General features: G+C 43.2%; 3 protein-coding genes across 10 annotated transcripts in view; 2 read left to right on the top strand and 1 right to left on the bottom strand.

Annotated features, from left to right (window-relative positions):
• Positions 1-21,115, top strand: part of LOC116870028 (histone H2B type 1-A) — a 384,027-nt gene that overhangs the window by 44,327 nt on the left and 318,585 nt on the right. The window lies entirely within an intron of this gene.
• Positions 480-9,817, top strand: SLC17A4 (solute carrier family 17 member 4). The gene is made up of 10 exons (XM_032861679.1): positions 480-683; positions 1,314-1,547; positions 1,633-1,720; positions 1,892-1,978; positions 3,853-3,971; positions 4,094-4,255; positions 6,373-6,505; positions 6,589-6,736; positions 7,576-7,666; positions 8,804-9,817. The coding sequence occupies exons 1-10, from the start codon at positions 534-536 to the stop codon at positions 8,936-8,938; spliced, it is 1,347 nt and encodes a 448-aa protein (XP_032717570.1). The 5' UTR covers positions 480-533; the 3' UTR covers positions 8,939-9,817.
• The window catches only part of SLC17A1 (solute carrier family 17 member 1), a 37,817-nt gene continuing 28,155 nt past the window's right edge, over positions 11,454-21,115 (bottom strand). The window contains exons 11-12 of one of the 6 annotated variants that reach the window (XM_032861682.1): positions 18,208-18,347; positions 11,454-11,729 (exon numbers count right to left, since the gene is read on the bottom strand). In XM_032861682.1, the coding sequence (XP_032717573.1) occupies positions 18,210-18,347 (138 nt within the window). In that variant the 3' untranslated portion in view covers positions 11,454-11,729; positions 18,208-18,209. The other 5 variants (XM_032861686.1, XM_032861684.1, XM_032861683.1 and 2 more) reach the window with 5 other exon arrangements.

Below are 21,115 nucleotides of genomic sequence, written 5' to 3' on the forward strand. Positions count from 1 at the left end.
GAGTCTAACCTAGCCTACCTCTCAAGTCTCATCTCCTCCCAGCACCTAACCTGTTAATGTGCCTTGTTCCCTGGTAACAGGGTGGGGACCTTGGGAGTCATGTCCAACAACTCCTGTCTCTTCCTATCCACCTCCCCTCGATCACTACCTCCAGCCCGTTCTCTGTCCCATTTCACTTCCAGTCCCACGCTCATGAGCTCATCCCAGAGCCCGGGCTCAAAACCCTTCCTAACACTCGCTCTGGCCAGTTCCACACCTCCTTCAAGTCTCTGCTCAAGTAATGATTCTAAGCAAGTGACTGACCCACTCACCTCCCAGGGGCGGGGGTGTTGGGTGTCCACCAACCACCTGCAGAGCCACTCCTGCTCTCTCTCTATTTCTCCTTTCACAGACTGCAGTCTTCTCCCTCTTCCAGACTTAGGGAAGGTGGGAGAAAATTACCCCGATCTTAAGACTTTCTGTGCCCCTTCATTGCAGGCTTTTGTTCGGTCTGACATGGGCTGGCCCTCCTTGTGCATCTCTGCAATTTTTCAATGAACTCTCAAAGGATGAGCCTGAGCATCGCCATGCCAGCCATGGTGAACAGCACGGCCCAGCTCAGGCCACTCAATGCCTCCACAGAAAGGCCTCCTGTCGACTCCCAGGACGGCTGGAATGGAACTCTGCAGAAGTCTGAGGCCGTGGTAAGTTTAACGAGACTCCAGACCCTTTCTCGGACTCAGATGGTTTGACCTAAAGGGTTATTTATGAAGCATCTACTATGTTCGATGAACTAGACTACACGAGAACGTAACAGGCAGCTAAGGAGACGACATCTCTTCTCTATCTAGTGTCTAGCAGTGGAACCGGACCAAGCGGACTAAGTGAAAATGCAGGAAACCACTTTCGTCTTTAGTGGACATACGTTCTTCCCTGACAGGGATGAACGTTGCAAAATAAGTTTCACAGATGTTTATCTTGGCTTTCTTTCTTCACCTGTTTTTCAAGTTACCCCATTGCCTACAATGCTTTCTTCTTTATAGCTTTTCTTTATTTACAGGATCTCTTACGCTTTAATAGGTTAGTTGATCGTGTCACCAGGGAAACTGTGTAAAAGGAAAGAGTACATATTGCATAAGTTTGGGTTTTTGGTTTTGTGTGTTGAGTTTTTTTTTTTTTTTTGAATAAAATTGGTAGACTGGAGGAACTGGAGAGAGGTATGAGAGAGAACTGCCCATTTTTGTTTTTGTTTTGTTTCTCGCCTCTCAAGTTTCACATGATCAAAAGTGTCAACTCTCTGGCCAAGATAACCAGTGAGATTTCTTGTGCCCTAGGCTCCCGTGTATGACTGGGGTCCTGAAATTCAGGGGATCATTCTCAGCTCATGCAACTACGCCTCATTCTTGGTTCCCATCCCTACTGGCTACATCACTGGAGTGTTTGGAGCCAAGTACTTGGTGGGTGTTAACCTGCTTCTTTCCTCAGTCTTGGCCGTCTTGACTCCATCGGCTGCTGACGCAGGAGTGCTCTCCATCACTGTCCTGTGGATTGCTCAAGGCATAGCCCAGGTACCCAGATGCTTTCTAATTGTAAGTGGAATATTAGTTCCAAAATGACCTCAATAGCCAAGAATGGAACTTCCCGCCCCCCCAGGTTATGGTATTAACAAGCCAGTTTTCACTTTGGGTCAAATGGGCTCCCCCACTAGAGAAGAATCAACTCGTCAACATTGCTATATCAGGTAATCGAGGCCCTAAACTGTCAGTTCGTAGGCACTGTCCAAGAGTACTCTACAATGGCCTATCAACACAAGCAAGACCTTAGACTCCAACTACCCTGTCTCCCTGCTCCTGCTTGGGTGAGACAGGACCCTAACTCTCTTACCCAAAACATCCTCACATCTTCTGTTTAGGGCATTTGATGGGATCCTTCATTACTTTGCTCATCGGTGGTTTCCTCTGCCAGACTAAAGGGTGGCCTTCTATCTTCTATATCTTTGCTAAGTTTGGGCTTCTCAGATCTCAGGATTTTTTTTTTTCTTTTTGTTTTTTGTGTGTTTCATTTTATTTATTTATTCATTAAGAGAGAGTGAAAGAGAGAGCATGAGCAGGGGCAGAGGGAGAAGCAGGCTCCCCACCTAGCAGGGAGGCGATGTGGAACTTGATCCTGGAGTCCCAGCATCTGGATCTGAGCCAAAGGAGACACCCAAACGACTGAGCCACTCAGACGTCCTTCAGGATTTCGTTTTGTGATAGAGAATGCTGGGCATGATTTTCGTGATCCAAGTCATCTATGGTTAACCAAATCCTAATAGATATGAATATTTATATAACTATATAACTACAGGTGATAATGTTCACAGCTAATCATGTTGTGAATCACGCAAAACGACATTTAAATCCCAGGAGCCTGGATGCATACTCAGAATAACCTAATGACTTCAAAGGCATCGTAATGTTCTGTCCTGCTTCCAAACCAAACACACAATGAACCCCAGAGGGATTTCTTTCATAAGATGCTGAAAATGGTATCTTGATGGGATGGTATTTTTAGTTATGCTTATTTATTTAATTCATTTTTTATAAAATTCTATTATTACAACCAGAAAATTCTAAGACTGTACCTGATCATAAAATGCTGATTGACACAGAGAATTAACCAGTAGAACCTGCAAGACAGGGCAGATCGTGGGAGGCTCCAGAGTGAATGTCATACATTAAGAGATGCCACAGAAGGTCCCAAAGATGCACGGAGTGTTCCAGAAGCCATATTCTACGACTTCACTGTTTTGCCTTTACCCAGCCCTGATTGGGATCTCCCTAGCTGCTTGCTGCTAATGTTTGTGTCTGACTTTTAAAATATTCTCTGAAGTCCCATCTGCAACCTGTGTGATTCCAGTAAGACCAGTGAGCGCCAGCAGTGTTTCCGTTAGAGGACAATGCTCTTATATCAAGGGTTCCTATAACATCAGGTCAATATATTCACTAGAAACAAAAATTGTGTGAAGATGGATTACTTTCGCATGGCAACCTGCAAAGGCTCTGTCATGGAAACTTCAAAGGGCAGGTTGCAAAAATTATCCAAGCAACGAGAGAGGTTTACTCTGCTCCTAGTTTTCAGAAAGGGAAGCTACAAATGTAGATCTACAAGGAAGGAATTCAGTGAAATATTTGTTGACATCCTCTACTCGATCTCCAGTGGTGGAAACTTTTCCTATCTATTCCTCTGTACTTGATTTTAAGTTCCTCCATGGCAAGATTGTATCTTTGTATTCTTATACTCTCAAAATCTCACAGAACACCTGGCGTATGGTAATTCTATACTCCATGATAGCTCTTTACTCTCTTTGAAGGCACGGGTAAAGGCCAAGGTGGCAACTAAAAAGAGCGGTTAAGATTAGGGCATGCATGGTGATGAGCACTGGGTGTTGTATGCAACTGATGAATCATTGAACACTACATCAAAAACTAACGATGTACTCTATCTTGGCTAATTGAACATAACAAAAAAAAAGTATTGGGAAAGTTGGTGATGTTTATATAAAATCTGTAGATTAAACAATATTTTCATTAAAAAATAAATTAAAATCTACACTCTGCTTCAAAAAAAGACATTTTCTTAAGATTCTAAAAAAGAAAATTTTAAGACGAATTTTATTTCCACTCAATACTGGGAATGTTGGGTTGTCCATCACTGTCATAATGTATATACAGGTGGTGGGGAAGCACCCTCCACCAATGATGGGGGCCAGAGCATAGATACAGGTAGGAATGGAATATTGGGGTCAGTGATTCTGTCAACCACAGAAATCAGCTCAGTGCAGAGTTAAACTGAAAGAACTACCATCAAGGTCTAATGGGATCCTCTTCCTAGGTGGAATTGGCTGTGCCTATTCTTTTCTCTGGTTTTTTCTTGTTTATGATGACCCCATACATCATCGGTTTATCAGCGCTGGAGAGAAGGAATATATTGTGTGTTCACTGGCTCAACAGGTGCGTTTGATGAACTTCTCTGCCATTTCCCTGTGTTGGTCCAGGTATCTTGGGCTGAAGACAGCATTAGAGCAAATCTCTTGTCTTCTGATGGAGCAGTACTGATATCTGCTTTCTTCCAGGGCTGTTTGCCAGGCTGGTCCCTTCCCATTAAGGCTATGAGCAAATCCCTACCACTTTGGGTCATTTTAGTCTTTCATTTCACTGAATTCTGGATTTTTAATATTTTGGTCACATACCTGCCAACATACATCAACTCTGTACTTCAAGCAAACTTCAGAGACGTGAGTATAGAGAAAGTCTATTCCGTTCTTCTGTTTAAATGCTTTATTATATAATCCTCTGTCTCACTTATGGCCACAAAATCAGGGGATTGGGCCAAGGACCTTCGTGTAGGAAATGCAACCTGGTTGTGTGAATTCTTAATCATCTTACTGTGACCTACCGATTATTGGGGAAGACTGGGACAGTTCTAGGTAAGCTTGACATTCACAGAATGTCATACTTTTAAAGGGACCAATGTAAAACTTTGATGTTCAATCCAACCAACATTTGCAAACAAGATAGTCTGCATAAGACAGTGTTAACAAGACAAATTCCGCCTTCAAGAAGGCTTGACAGGGAGCATAAACATCATAGGCTGAAAATAAGAGTTTATGACTAGGATATAAAGTCCCAAATAGGACTCCTACCCAAAACTTGCAGATAATGTTCTTCTAAAAAATATGTTATTCAAGTATGACGCATACAGAGAAAAGTGTATGTGTACAGGTGAATTTTCACAAAATGAACAGGTGCCCTGACAGGTGGACAGGAGCCTTTAAATTCCTGCAAGATGAAGGTCTTAGAAGTGGCAAAGAGTATATCAGATTTCAGAGCCTATTAACAGCAGTTCACAAGGTTATTGAGCGAATGATATTGTGTTTTGGACTCAAAAAGCAGTGCTCTCAGGTTAACTGGGCTCCTCTTGTGAAAATGTGCTAACCAGCCAACAGGAAGCTGATTTTTGGAGCAGAGGTCAGAGTCTGGGGTGCACATGTGCAAACAGGCTGGAGGTACTGAAGTCAGAAAGCCCAAGGGTTGAGTGGCCATGGGTCTTCACAAAGAGGAGGCCAGAAGCAGGCTGCAAAGCCATAATCTCAGGTGAGACCATCAGGGGACAGGAGGTCCAGACAGACATCTCTGAGGACAGCTGTTGGGGATGGTTTGTCTGTGGTGTGAGGCCAAGTGGGTTCCCCATCTCAGAGGCCAAGGCTGAGGACAGGGAGGACAGGGGGAAAGACTGGAGAGACCAGTGGAGACCAGGCTTATCAGCTTGGGAAGTCAAGAGGCCCCAACTCCCATGGGTCTCAAGATGGTTTCTCCCTAAGTCATAAAACCTTGGTGGCTTCAGTCTACTCATCTATAATGTGAACAGCTGGGACATGGTGACAGTTAAAGCCTTTCCGTTTGGGGAGTTTTACACAACATTTCTTTATATTTTCTTTAATAGCACTGTAATAGAGAGGCTGAGCGGATCAAACCAGGGTTCAATATTTTAAAAACTCTATCCAAAGAGAGGAGTGAAAAATCTTCCTGCCGTTCCCATCCCCGGTCTGCCCTGTACCCCCAGCCCGTTCCCAGCCACAGACAACTATTTTTTATTAATTTCTTAAATATTCTTCCACTGCTTCTTTATCTTCTTTATAAAGTTGCGGGCATACACCAACATATCTTATTTTGTCACTTTTTTTTTTTACACAAAACATTATGTGTTGTGTACATTGCTATTGTTTGTATATTACACCACAGTGATCTTTTCAGATCAGTACACAGGACTCTTACTGAGAGACATTTGGGTTGTTTCCAATCTCTGGGCAAAAAACCTTGCTCGTCAGCCACCCATCTATGCAACTCTTTCTGCATGTCTGTTCAGGGTAAACGCAGTACAGACTTTTGTATCTGTTGCTAAATTGCTCTCCACAGGGCACTGATATTTGTAAGTACCCAGTTTCCCACAGCATCCCAGGGGATCAGGTAAAAAAATTGCTGGATTTTTGCCAGTTTGATCCATGAAAAAGTAGTTCTCTTCACTATGAGGTCAGAGCCCCTTATTTTCCTTTTTCTGTAAATTGTTCCTATCTTTTGCCTATTTTTCTATTGGGCTTTGCTCTTTTTAAAAATCTGTTTCCAGGTGACTTTACCTAAGATGAGAGCATTAAACATTTTTTTTCCCCAATTGAACTATATGCATATTTTCTCTTAGGCACCAAAATTGTATTCTAGATTTTCCAGTAACCTGAAATTTGTATTCGAGGAGATAGGTCTATATAGAGAAGCTCTAAACATAGACAAGCCACACAACGGTCAGTGTGTGTCATGGCACACGAAGTGAGGCAGGCACCTTCTCTTTGGTCCTCAGAGTGGAATCCTGTCAGCCCTGCTGTTAGGTGCTGCCTGTATCGGCACTATCCTTGGAGGTCTACTGGTGGATTTTCTTCACTCCAGAAAAATCTTCAGACTCGTTACCATCAGGAAACTCTCCACTGCCATTGGTAAGGACCCAGGTGGATTGTGGGGTGGACGTGGGAAGCTCAGGGCAGTTTTTATTTCTTCTGTGTTTGTCCTCCTGCTGCAGGGGTTCTTGTCCCATCTGTGGTCTTCGTGTCCCTGCACTGGGTCAGATTCAGCTTCAGTGCCAGTATGGGCTTGTTGGCACTGTCTTCTGTCACCAGCACCTTCTGCCAAACGGGAGCCCTTGTTAACATCTTGGATATTGCTCCTCGGTAGGGACCCCTTGGCCACATCCACACAGGAGCTCAGCTCAGGTCCTGCAACCCTAAAGTCGCTCTGATGCCCCAGTTCCATGTGGGTGATCCACGCTACAGGTCACAGGAAATGCCAGCATTAGCCCTACATCCAAATAATTCCTGGAAGGGACCCAAAGCTAGCCCACCACTGTGCACTCAGTTTTCCAGGTGAAATGGGGAGGCAGTGGCTTCACTCGCAACTCAGCTAGGGACAGGATGGGACTCACACCCACATCTCTGTCGGGGAATGCAGTGGTCCCACAGGGTTGGATTAGTGAAGGACCCGTAAAATACTACTGTGCTGGCTCCCAAAGGTAAAGCTTGACTAATGGGAGAGTAAGAGAAACACTGACCTCCAAGAGAGGTAGTATCAAGGAGGACTGGGGACTTCCAAATGCAGCCCCCAGGATCTTTCACGGTCAGAAGAACATACTCTATCCTCAGATAACCAACCACCATGACCCATGGGAGATGCCTTGGTCTCAGGGGAACCAACGTCTCATCCAGTGAGGGGTCTTTTTTACCCAGAAATAAAGCTGTGAGATCAGGTTCCATAGCAGAAACTAAGAGAATATACACACTCGGTGCAAATCATCAATCTGTACATTTTGTAACAACAATGTTGACAAGTTAGTACAAATGACCCTTGGGAGCCTCAGACCCTCACATGGGACTGTACTAATCACAAGTCAGCACATTTCACTCAGGCTTGACCGAGGGTCGCCTCAGGGCACCCCCAGGGACAAGCACAGAGTTACAACAAGTAAGCTGGGGTGAACGGTATGCTTACACTGGAATATTCTTTTCTGTCTCAGGTACACCAGCTTTCTTCAGGGACTATCGGAAGTCTTTGCATACTCATCAGGAGCCATTTCTTCCAGTGTTGCTGGATTTTTAATCAGTCAGGTGAGGTCGAATGCTCTGATGAAAATACTCATGAGAGACACCTAGAGAGGTCACTCAGGAGAAGTCAGACTGAAGATATTTTTGTTCACTCCCCAATGGAGCTCAGCTTAAAGCTCGAGAGTCCCAAGTCCCCTCAGGAACCCCCCACCCCAGGCTCAGCTCATGTAGGACAGTTACCACAGGTTTAGGATGTGGAGTGATGATGAGCGCTCAGACTTAGAGTTTATACTTTAAGAACTTTAGAAGTTTTTCATGCTAATATTCATGGCAATATTCATGGCAATATTCATGGCACTTCTTACAAAGTATAGAGGGGTCAACCATTCTGGTTTGACTGTGACTGAGGGGTTTCTCTCCTAGTCGCTAATACTGTCAGGAAACAGCCTTTTGTTTTTTTTAATTAAAAAAATTTATTTATTTATTTATTTGACAGAGATTGCAAGTAGGCAGAGAGGGAAGTAGAAAGAGTGGTGGGAAGCAGGCCTCTCTGCTGAGCAGAGAGCTCGATGTGGGGCTCGATCCCAGGACCCTGAGATCATGACCCGAGCTGAAGGCAGAGGCTTTAACCCACTGAGCCACCCAGGCGCCCCAGGAAACAGCTTTTAATATAGGGAAATTCTCAAACTGAATTTTGTTTCCCTTGTCATCCCTTCATTCATTCATTCATTCGCTAATTCAACCTTAGCGTGTGCCACACACTAAGTGGATCAAACGAACAGAAGTCCCTGTCTGGTAAAGCTTATATTGTAGGAAAGCACTGATGGAAAACTAATGAAATCAATAACATATGAAATATACTGAATGGTGGCAAAGTGCGAAGAGAAGAATAAAGCAGGAGAGAACAGGGCACACAGGAGGGGGTGGCATTTCCATTTTAAATAGGGTGGTCTTGGAAGGTAACATTTAAGTAAGGACTGGACACAAACCAGGGAGTGAAACAAATGGCTCTCGGGAGGAGTACTGTTCTGGCAGAGGGAAAGGCCAGGGCCCAGGAAATGACCTGCATATTCTAGGAACAACCGGGAAGGCCACAGAGGCTGGAGCGGGGTTGGGGAGCCAGACCTGCACCAGGACCTTTTTGAATAGGAGGACCAAGAGCCAAGAGACTGTTAACACTCCGTAATTTCCTCCTTCCAGGATTCTGAGTTTGGCTGGAGAAATGTCTTCTTGATTGCAGTTTCTATTAACATGTCAGGTCTGGTCTTCTACCTCATCTTCGGCCAAGCAAAGGTCCAGGACTGGGCTACAGAACAGACGTTCACTCAGCTCTGAGCAAAACGGATGCGTCAGATCCCAATGCTTAGCCATTCATTGTTTGCTGTCATGGACATTATCCCTTAGTACCTGCTTGACTGATTAGCCATTTGATTTGCATTGACTATTTCCAGTATCTTCTCAGAGAGCTTGGCTGTGTAATACTGAAGGTTCCGCCTGCAGAGGTTACGGTGGTGGGTGGGGGTTAGGGAAGGCCAGTTATCTAACTGTGAGCTCTGGAAAGCATAGGTGTGTCTGAATTTCTAAGTGTTCTCCACTCTGCCCATTTTTATGACTTAATAAGAAATTATCAATAAGAAATACATATTTAGTCTCTGCCCCTACTTTCTGGAACAGAGCTCCAGAATTTCAGATTAGTGAAATCTCAGATCTCTTGAGTGGTAGAGATGATAGGAGTACCTTTTGTCATAATATTTGGACTCGGTCCCTAGTTCCCAACACAAGAGCTTCTAAGACACTTGGAATTCCTGGAGTGATGAGAGCACCTTGGGTATTCTATGGAGATGACCTGTGGCTGGGGGACACTGAAGCTACCCATAGCTTCAGGATGGGAGCTGGTCTGATTCAAAGGTGGGAACGTCCAGCTCCATGATCCCACCTCCAGGGAGGTGAGAGGGGCTGGAGATTGAGTTATTCATCAGTTGCCATTTACTCTAATCACACCTATGCAATAAAGCCTTGATAAAAACTTAAAATACGGGGTTCTAAGATCTTTTGGCTTGGTGAGCACAGGGAGGTGCTGGGACAGTGGTGACCGAGAGAGGGCAAGGAAGCTCTGCGGCTCTTCCCATATTCCTTGCCCTGGGCATCTTTTCCTTTTGGCTGTTCCTAAGTTGTATCCTTTATAATAAAGCAGTAGTAATAGTAAACAAACTGTTTTCCTGCATTCTGTGAATAATTCTAGCAAATTATCAAATGTGAGCGACTCCCAGGTTTTGGTTTGGTACTGTCCAGATGGAGATGCCTAGGAGACTGAGATCTACCCAGGTGAAGATGACAGGAAGGAAAGTAGACACGTGGGAGATCTGGGCTTCACGTGTAAATCTAGGAAGCTTCTAGATACAGGCAATGATCGAAATGCTTAGCACACCAGAGGCTGTCCCGGGCAAAAGGATGGCGTAGGGAGGGAACGCCTGCCGAGAACCTTACAGAAGTCCCAACACTGAATGGCCAGCCTGGGGGATCACTAGCCTTTTTAAGAAAAAGGAAAAAAGAAGACACTAGAGAGAAGGAAAACCAAGAGAATACAGTGCTCAGAGAGGGAAGAGAGACATGTGTTTCAAAAAGGAGTGGAGCAGGAAAGGAGCTTAAAGTGAGCATGGTTCAAACCTGGGGGAGAAACGAAATGGACTCTTGAAAAGAACACATACGAGCACGGTACCTGAGAAGGCTGAGGGTTCGGGAGGAACCTGGGCCCGAAGCCCATTTGGATGAATGACTGGGGATGCGTGAGGGCTTCTCCTATTCTCTCACAGCTGGCTGGAGACTGCGTCCTGCCTTCAGGGCACCTCCAACACCTGCCCTAGTTCCTCTCTCTCCCCCCCCACCCCCCACCCCGGTTCATTTAGGACAGTTCCCTCCACCCCATCTGACTGCAGACTCTGGAATTGTGGGAACCATGCCATGACACATACTACTTTGTAATGTCTTAAACACAACAACAACCTTGTCTTGCACACAGTATTAATACATTTGTGTGTGTGTGTGTGTATTGAGTGTGTAGGTGTTCAATCACTGTGTGCCTCAGTGCACGGCCTGTGGTGGCGTGGAAGACCAGTTAGGGAAGAAATGGGTGAGAAGGTAAAGGACCCAATTCTTCTTTAATTTCCTTTGTTTTTCAGAACATAGAATTACCTAAACCTACCAAATCCCTTCCTTATCCCATCTGGTGTTGAGACTCAGAGACTGGGTCTCTCCATTCCACGTCTCCAACAATCACAGAGCAAACCCCAGGCCCTCAGCAGCAAGGATCATGGGGTTCGCCCATCAGGACAGAGGCTCTTACTTGTTTCTTTTCTTTTCTTTTGTTTTTTTTTTTTTTTTTTTTTTAAAGATTTTATTTATTTATTTGACAGACAGAGATCACAAGCAGGCAGAGAGGCAGGCAGAGAGAGAGAGCAGGAAGCAGGCTCCCCGCTGAGCAGAGAGCCTGACTCGGGGATTGATCCCAGGACCCTGGGATCATGACCTGAGCCGAAGGCAGAGGCTTTAACCCACTGAGCCACCCAGGCGCCCCAAAGTACTTGTTTCTGAACGACCCTTGTTGGCGTGTAATTCCGCTCCTTTCCTTCGGTGGACTCTTCTGTTTTTTCCTCATCTATCACTTTTCATTGCTTCTAGAAACAAGTTTGATTCCTCCCCAGGGCCTGATGAGTACAGTTTCCCCCAAATGGCTCACTTAAAGTACAGAAACCTTCTCAGACTTCCCACTGACCCACACATTGACAACACAGAGGACTGAAAGCTGAAAAGTGGGGAAAAGGTCTTTCAGAAAATCTTAGAATAAAATTGGTTTTCTTGCACTTGTTTATTGGTTGACTCAGCAATCATTTATAAAGCAAAGAGTGTGGAATGGAAGACGAAAAAATCCACATTTAAAATTCAGACCTGCTAGGTGGTACAAACAATATATGGTACAAAAGAGATGCACACGGGGTGTGGGGTGGGACATCCTAGGAAGGTGCACGCCATCTTCTTCCTTGAGCCGCTTACTGCCCCTCAATCCCAGCTCCGGGGCTGGTCCCTCTTCCCTTCAGTGAGGAGGTCAGTCCCAGGCTCTCCCAGGGTTCTGCTTTACACGAAGTTTTGTAGAGAAACAAAAAAGTGCACACAAATGTCACTGGTGAGTCCCGGCGGATAAAGGAAAGCTTTCAGAACAGTTCAAAGCACCAGTCTGGCCAAGTGTATTTTTCTCCAGCTATCTTCCTTGTCCTGATGACAGCTTATCCCAGGCATGTGCTACTCTGTTCTCCTCCTGACATAAAAATAAGCATGACTGGTGAACAATTCCAACATTGTGCTAAGTCCAGGCACACAGCATGAGACCATCTATCTCCTGCTCCCCGTCTCTGTGGTGTCCGCAAACATGGGGCATCTTGGGCTTTGCAGCTGAAGCCGTCTGATACTGCTGCACTCTCTTATTAATATGAATACGTGTTATCTACAGCAACAATAAGGCACAGTCTGTGTACTTTGGCAAATGCCTATTTCATGAAACGAAGACTTCCATTTGTGCCCCCACACACTCTGGTCCTGCTCAAATGCACCCCCGCCCCGTCCTTTCAAAGAACAAATTGCCAGAGCCCACGCCAACTGGCAGACCGGACTGCAAACCAGCTTCACCTGGTTACAAAATCCAGAAAGGGCAAGTGCTCTACACACATCCTTCCTCCGCCTGACAGATGCGTCCAGGGCTGCCCAGCAGGCCAGGATGAGGAGTGTTGGAGGCCACGGGAGGTCAGGACTGTTGGGACAGGACAGCCTGGCATAACGTGCTGAAGCCTGACCAGGGGTGTGGACCATGTCTGCGTTGGCTGACAGCCTGGCACAGGGTCTGGAGGTGATGCAGGTGAGGAAGGCCAATGTCCATGAGGTGACCCTCCCGTGGGCCAACCCCCTTCCTGCTTTCTGTAATTCTTCACCGGTCTGACTCTCCTAAGCTCCTACGTCTCCCCTCTCCTTATTCCCTTGTCCTCCCTTTAAAATGCCCCTCACCTCTGTACGAATAAAAATTTGAGTTTGGATCTCTCTAGACTCATTTGCTTTTTGTAACAGTATATGACTGATTAAAATCTGTCCTTACCACTTTAAATAGTGTCTAGCTTTGTTCAACTTGGATATTAGGGTAGAATGTCAGCACCTAAGAGAGATGAAGAGGGTTTCCATGGTCCAGGAGGGGTGCCCCAGGGTAATGGTGTCAGGGCATGGGAAAGAAAGCAGGGAAGAATATACAATGGGGAAAAGACCGTCACTTCAATAAATGGTGCTGGGAAAACTGGACAGCTACATGCAGAACAATGAAACCGGAACACTTTCTTATCCCATATACAAAATACATTCAAAATAGATTAAAGACTTAAATGTAAGATCTAAAACCATAGAATTCCTAGAAAAAGACATAGGTAAAAGTTCTCTGTCATTGGTCTTAGCAATATACATATATTTTAAAATCTGTCTCTTCAGGCAAGGGAAACAAAAGCAAAAATAAGCAAATGGGGCAATTATCACACTAAAAAGCTTTTACACAGTGAAGAAAACTACCAAAAAAAACAAAAGAGGCAACCTACTGAGTAGAAGATATTCACAAATGACGTATCTGATAAGAAGTAAACACCCAAAATACATGAAGAACTCATACAATGCAATATGTTTTTTAAAAAACTAGCAATCCAATTAAAAAACAGGCAGAGGACCTGAACAGACATTTCTCTAAAGACATCCAGATGGCCAGGAGACACATTAAAAGATGTTCAACATCACTGCTCATCAGGGAAATGCAAAACAAAACTACAACGAGGTATTACCACATAACTGTCAGAATGGCTATGATCAAAAAGATAAGAGACAACAGATACTGAAAAGAATATGGATGGGAAAAAAGCCTCATGCATTGTCGGTGGAAATGCAAATTGGCGCAGTCTCTATGAAAACAGTACAGCTACGAAAACAGTACAGCGGTCCCTCAAAAAATTAAAACAGAACTATCATAGGGGCGCCTGGGTGACTCAGTTAGTTGGGCATCTGACTCTTAATCTCAGCTCAGGTCTTGATCTCAGAGTCATGAGTTCAGGCCCCATGCTGGGGTCCATGCTAAACAAACAAATAAAATAAATAAACAAACAAGCAAACAAAAACTAGAACTATCACAGACTGCAGCAATTCTATTTTGAGGTATTTACCTGAAGAAAGTGAAAACACCAATTTAAAAAGACACATGCATCCTTATGATTTATAGCATTATTTACAACAGCCAGGATATGGAGGCAGCCCAAATGTCCACTGATAAACAAATGGATAAAGAAGATATGGCATATTTATACAACAGGATATTACTCAGCTATAAAAGAGAATGAAATCTTGTCATTTGTAACAATGGGGATGGAGCTAGACACTAAGTGAAATTAAGTCAGGCTAAGAAAGACAAACACCAAATGATTTCACATATTTGTGGAATCGGAAAAACAAAACAAGCCAAACAACAACACAAAACAGAAGCAGATTCAGAGATATGGAGAACAAGTGATGGTTGCCAGAGGGAAGGAGGGTGGAGGGATGGACGAAACAGGTAAATGGAATTCAGAGGGATGATCTTCCAGTTATAAAATAAATAAGACAGAGGGATATAATGTACTGTATAGGGAATATAAGAATAATACTGTAACAATTTTGTATGGAGACAGATTGCAACTATGCCGTGACCACTTTGTAATGTAAATATATATCAAGTCACTACATTTTTTTTTAATTATACGTTTTATACCTAAAATACAACATTGTATGTCAATTATTCTTCATAAAAAATTATATAGATAAAAATAAACAACTGACTTCTTAGAGTAAAACTAGAAGGGGCACGTGGGTGGCTCTGTCAGTTAAGTGTTTGCCTTCGGCTCAAGTCATGATCTCATGGACCTGGGATCGAGCCCCACATTGGGCTCCCTACTCAGTGTGGAGCCTGCTTCTCCTGCTCCCTCCGCCCTTCCTCCTGCTCATGCTCACTCTCTCTCTCAAATAAATAAATAAAATATTGAAAAAAGAATAAAACTAGAGTATATGCATTTAAAGGCATAAAGAATAAAGGAATACTAACATTAACCCATTATTTAAATTTGTTCTGGAAATTCTAAGGGCCATGAGTCCAGGAGGGGGGGAAACTATAAAATATCAAAAGGGAGGAAAGAAAATTATTATTATTATTTGCAAAAAATGACGTTATTATCTACCTAGAAACTAGAGAATTAACTCCCAAACCATCCGAAGGAGATAGCATAGCTACAGGTTAAAATTTTCAGTTAAAAAATAAATATATTCAAACAATACCTTCCCTACATCCCAGCCCAAATATGTAAGAAATTACAATAAATAAAAAACACATTCAGGAAATATAAATTAAATTTTGTTAAGAAATGTATACTAAGTACAGATAGCAAAGTGCCGCACTGGACTCAAAAACTGAACCCATATTCATCATGGCGGGGGGTCTCGCTATGTACTCTTAAGGGAGAATGTGCTGGTACAGGGAACTTAGTTTCTCCCAAACAGATTTAGTACAGTCTATGCAATTAAACTGCAATTTGGTGCCATTTAAATACTGCAGTTCAATCTTTATTAAAATGGCCCAATGATTATAAACTTTCCCAGGAGAATAAACAGCTGATATTACACAATATCATCTTCAAAAATACAAATGAAAAATGTTTGATTGGTCTGGTATTTACACATATTAAAAATTTAGACCCATCAATATATTGCACAACAGGTCCCAGTACCAACAGATCTTAAACTATATATTAAGCCCAGAAACACATATAAATACATAGAAGTTTATTTTACCAAAAGTTGGTATTTTAAGTCAGAGGAATAAATGTGAAGTATTTTTTTTTTTTTTAAATGACATGGTTAAAACTCACTGGCTTGGGAAACAAATCCAAATCCCTACTTCAGCTGTCCACTAAACATCTGTAGATGAAGTAAAGACGGTAAAGAAACCATGAATCCCCAGGAATTCTTCTTTCCCTGCTTTCCCCTCTGTGTGAGCTCGGACTCCTGGATGGTGGCAAGGCCGGGGGGCTGCCCTAATTGGCTGACACAGCGATTTCCAAAGCTTGTGGGAGTAATACAGAGAAGTCTGCAATCACCCTTTGTACACCTGAAACTAATACAACCTCGATGCTAACTCTACTGGAATTAAAAAAAAAAAAAAAGTCAAAGTAAAAAGCTTGCAGGAGCTTAAACTCTGCCAACAGTCCTTGGTATCCTGCTGGGCGACACGCCAGGTGGCTGACAGTGTCAGAGGGAGAAGCCACAGGACCGAGTTCACCCATGGGCGCCCTGGCGAGGGGAGCCTTTTCTGTCCCTCCAGTGGCTTCACTTTGTCCCCAGCTTCAGAGACAGCTCCAGAACTGTACATCCTACTTCTGTTTACAGACCCCAATACATTCACCGCAATCTACTGGTCCAATAAAATCCGTGCATATCGACAACACATAACATGCGAAACTTTAGAAGATTCCAGGCGCACAGAACTCTGCCTTTTCATGGGCAAACTCTCTAGCCCCGTTTTTTGTTATGTAGACTACGGGACAAGGCTCACCCCGCAGTACCCACAGTATCTAAAGTCCTGTGCTGTCTTCCGGTGCTCATTCCCCAACCCCCTCAAAAGGCAACTTCAACAGAGGAAACAAGGAAAACCAGGGAACCACCTACGCCAGAACCTACAAGGGCTATTTGCTAATTTCGAGACAAGGACCCAAAGAGAAGGTGACAGTCAACTCACAGCTGCCTGCAGAACTCCTGAGCTCGGCTCCCTCCTGGGGTGTTAGCTGGAGAGGGACTTGGGTCCCAGCGAGGGCTGCGGGACTTAGCGCACATGGGACACCCCCTGATGCCTGCCATTCAGCGGCCCAGGCCCTTTGGCCGCATGCGCTCTGGGCTGGAGGGGGAGACGCGTGACTAAGACTCCGCCCTTTCCGGTTTGCCCCGCAGCTTCTCCAATCAAGATGCGCGGCTGAGATAGACCAACCGGAACAACGTGTCCGCCTGGGCCCGGGACCCACCGCCGATGCTGCAAACTGTTAAACACGCAGGTTGTCGAAGAAACCTTCCATTCTCCTCTCAGTGTACCCAGACTCAGAGTGGGAGGCCAAGGGAGATGCCTCCCGAGCGACCCCGCTCCCTGAAAGGCCACCAAGGTAAGCAAGAGACAGGAAATTGCCCCTGGGGGCTGTGTGGGGAATTATGAAGTGAGGCCGACTGGGTCCCAGCGGGAGAGAAGTTACTAGAACAGTCCGGTTTGTTCACCAGTGCCTGCTGATGAAAAATGGAGGCATTTTCAAAGACTTCACCAGAGCCTAGAAACACAACCAGCATTTCAAATATACCACAGACCGGAGTTCCTGGCGGCTGGGGGCGGGGCAGGCGTGGGAGGACCACAGAGATACAGAGGATACTGCTTGAAGGGGACAGAAAATGCTGTCTGTAAGGGTAACAAAAGTTTAAGCTGTTGGCTTAAACACTGCAAAAGAGGCAGCTCTCAGAGTGGGTGAAATATTTGTAAGAAACATGTGTTAAGTGAAATGACTCAGAAAGGTAGACTTTAGAGGTGAACTTCTGTGCCAGAGAATCTGGAACCATCACACGCCCAAAGAATTTGAGATCATTTCCTGACGTGAAGGCAGGTGCTTAACCATCTGAGTGAACCACGCACGCGCCCCCCTGTCCCGAGGATTTAGTTCATGTCCTCCTGCATTCTGTGGTGTATTTCTTACAAAACAGTAGCTGTCTTTACAGGCTCGATTGTGCCCAGTTGGTGTTCACAGAAAGACCTTGGTGGTGGCGTGTTCTTTCATCAGGATGTACACAATATGTCTGAATCTCTCTCTGTGATGTTAACAGCTGTTGATTCGCAAATCCTGGATCCCTTCATTCCCTGGAGCTTGCAAACTGAGGATATTCTACCAAGACCAATTCTTATTTCTGTATTAGCTGAGATAATCCTACAAAGAGACATATCTACTCTTTATTTACCACAGACAGAGTTTCAGGAAGGAAGGCACAATACTGGATTCTCTTTCGACCTTTAATGGACCCTTTGTTTCCGTTATTCATTCTAGTCAGGGTCATATCCATGGGTAGATTCTCAGACCTCATGCAGTTTGCTCCCTTGGTAGTGTTTGCCAGGGGTGCTCAGGCGCACCTTTTTCACTTCTTTTCTGAGCTAGCACATTTCTTCAAATGTTCTTCCTGCTCCATCAAGCGTCCTTCCCATCCCCTCAAAAGCGTCCCCTTGTCCTCCTCACCCTTAATGTTAGAGAGGCCCTGACTCCCAAATTTCTATGTCCTGGACCCACTCTCTCCCCCAGAATCCCAGAGTGGCACCTCCTCGGGGCTGAATGTCCACCACGACACCAGAGAGTTTTAGACTTGACCTGGTCCCCTTCTTCCCCCAAGTCTGAACTTTTCCCCACCTTAGCACCCTGTCACCCTCAACCCCACCCTATCCTTCACCCGCAGTTTCAAAATCTGACCTCAAGCTGATCACTGCTTACCTTCAGAGGCGTGTGTGTTCTTGTCTATCTTTAGCCCAGTCCTGAATTTCTGCTTTTCCAAATACGAGACAAAAAAGTAGGCATATCACGTTAATGACTGCCATCAGGAAGAAAATTTTAAACCAGGCAGATTCTGGATCCTGAGGGATTATAGTGCAAAGTGATTGTAAATTAATGTGCTTGAGGTATGTTATAACAATTCTAGTATAATATTAAAAATAGTATAGGTTCAACACAGGTCACTTAATAGACATGGAAAAACATACTCATAAGGAGCAAAAAATTGATAATTTCACTCTACAAACATAACTATCATTTATCTTTCTGTTTTTTAAAAAGGTGTATTTGAGAGAGAGAGGGGAACACATGGGTGGGGGGAGGAGCAGAGAGAGAGGGACAAGCCAGCTCCTCACTGAGCTCAGAGCCTGGGGCTCTGATTCCAGGACCCTGACATCGTGACCTGAGCTGAAATCAAGAGTCAGATGCCTAGCCAACCAAGCCACCCAGGTATCCTCTGTCCTTGTACTTTTTGATTTATGTCTATGTACATATAATTTTTCGTGTATAAAAATAACATTATAATGTACATAGTGCTGAAGCCAGAAATGCATTGGTTTTTTATTTAGAAATATAAATATGTTTGCATATCAAGAAATACTTGGCTATAACATTTATGACTGATTAGTAATCCAGAGTTTAGATTTATAAAATTTGTAAAACATCACTTATTTCTTTATATTTAAATTGTTTTTCACTTTTTGCAGCTATAAATCTGAATATCTTGGTAGTTAATACCCATCAATGCTTTTGAATAAAATTTATCAAATACCTTTTCCTTATATATAACATTTTCTCTTTAAGCCTCCAGTATGATCAGTTTCATTAATAGATTTTGTAATATTGAGTCACTTTTACTTTCCTAAACAATGCCTTAGTTAATCATGGTGTCATAGGCTGGTAGAGTCTATACATTGGTGATTTATTTCATTTTGCATCTATATTCAAAGATGACATTGAATTTTAATTACGTTTGAGATTTGTTTACCATTTTTGCTTTTTACCTTTTTATCAGCTCAGATTAAATTTTATGTAGTTAAATGTATAATGCATCGTGATTGGGTTTAGGTGTCTGGTACCAAGCTTTTGAAGGATGTCTAACCCAAAGTTTATCTAATTACTAAGTCTTGTTTTACTTTATTATCTTCTTTGTTTCCTTTCTTCACTTGCATTTTTTACCATCTAGAATTAATTTTGGGGTCAGAGTATAATTGTATTTTTGTATTTTTATATAACTAAGATATAATTGTATTTTTCTACAAGTGGGCTTCCCACTATGTTTTTTAAAAAAATAAATCCATCTCCTCTGGTTTGAAATGAAGCTTTATTATACAGAATGTATTTTTTTTGGAACTTGATCAAATCATCATCAGTTTTATTTAAAATATAATTAAGAGTAGAGGTGCCTGGGTGGCTCAGCCAAACTTAGTCTGACTCTTGATTTCTGCTCAGGTCATGATCTCAGGGTTGTGAGATCAAGCCCCACAAATGGCTCCATGTTGGGTGTGGAGCCTGCTTAAGATTCTTTCTCTCTCTCTCTCCCTCTGCCCCTCTCCACTCCTACTTGCTCTCTCTTTTAAAAAGAAAATTAAAATTGGAAAAATAAACTGTAATTAAGAGTAGACTTTGAAAAAGTAAAACAATATGTTTCCTTCAGCTAAGACATTAAATGTATTTAATTATAGCAATTTCTCTAATTAAAACATGTGAAGCTTGACAGGTCATTGGCAAACAAAGTGAAGAAAAGGACCAAGATGTACCCAGAAATTTAATGATAAATAATAAAGTTTTCAGTAGTTTTAAGTTAATAGAATTCATTGTAAATATATATTTGGACCTGAACTCCAGCATAAAAACTTGATATGCCTCCCTCTTCATATAGTTTTACTGTGTTGCTTTAAAAGGTGTGCAGTTTTCTTCATACGGAGTTTCCACAATTTTCGGTGTTTTTCCCCCATAGGTATTTTGTAATATTGGTTGATACTGTGGTTTAGATATTTATATGATCTAATATTTAACTTTGATTCCCCTCCCCACCCCCGAGAGTCTGTTCTCTGTACATAATGTAACTTTGTTCTTCTGCATTTACATTGTATATACCTGTAACTTACTTTTCTTGACCAATTGTGTTAGATAGACAACACTTAAAAGGGTATGCAAATAACGATATTAATTTCTGTTATGGGTTGAATACATGAGCGTCTGGCACTTGCAGCCATGATCTGATTTTGTAAGCCCCTAAGCCCCATGAGGTTTCTGTGTCATTTTTGCCATTTATAGCTGGAGACACCAGGACTTAGAGAAATGTTTCTGGGGTCTCATACCTCATAAGTAGTGGAGTTGAGATTTGAATACACACCGAATATATTTTTAGGAATATGAATATATTTGTATATTCATATATATGTTCATTTATACATAAATGAACATATATATCCAGTTTTCCCAGATTTTTAGCATAGAGTTGTTCTTAATGTTCTTAGCTTTTAATCTACGTCTCCAAAAAAAATGAGCCACCCAGGCACCTCTCCTCTGCCTTAGCCACTGGGAGTGCTTAGAAGACGGGCTCTCCCCAGTTAGCCCGTCGGCTGACTGGAGATGGATCTACCAGCTGAGAAAGAAAGACCTCCATAGTTTTGGCTCCTGGGGTTTGGGGCTGTGATCAGTGCTGCTGTGTCTGTCTAATTCATCCAGTGAATTCCTAATTTTGCTTGTACAGTTTTCCATTTTTAAACTTCAGTTTTAGTCCTTTTTTTCCTCACATATTCTATGTGACTTCCTGTAGTCGGAGCCTCCTACAGAAACTTCCAAGCTTCACTTATCCTTCCCTGTGCAGTGTACGCGAGCTGGT

Source organism: Lontra canadensis, unplaced genomic scaffold (assembly GCF_010015895.1).
Source record: "Lontra canadensis isolate GAN:19392208 unplaced genomic scaffold, GSC_riverotter_1.0 scaffold21, whole genome shotgun sequence".
Taxonomy (NCBI): Eukaryota; Metazoa; Chordata; class Mammalia; order Carnivora; family Mustelidae; genus Lontra; species Lontra canadensis.

Bases quoted from the DNA above. Each gene is read 5' to 3' on its own strand.
- SLC17A4 (XM_032861679.1), top strand. From the start codon at position 534: ATGAACTCTCAAAGGATGAGCCTGAGCATCGCCATGCCAGCCATGGTG. The intron at 4,256-6,372 runs GTGAGTATAGAG...TTTGGTCCTCAG, and splicing joins TTCAAGCAAACTTCAGAGAC to AGTGGAATCCTGTCAGCCCT. The intron at 6,506-6,588 runs GTAAGGACCCAG...CTCCTGCTGCAG, and splicing joins GAAACTCTCCACTGCCATTG to GGGTTCTTGTCCCATCTGTG.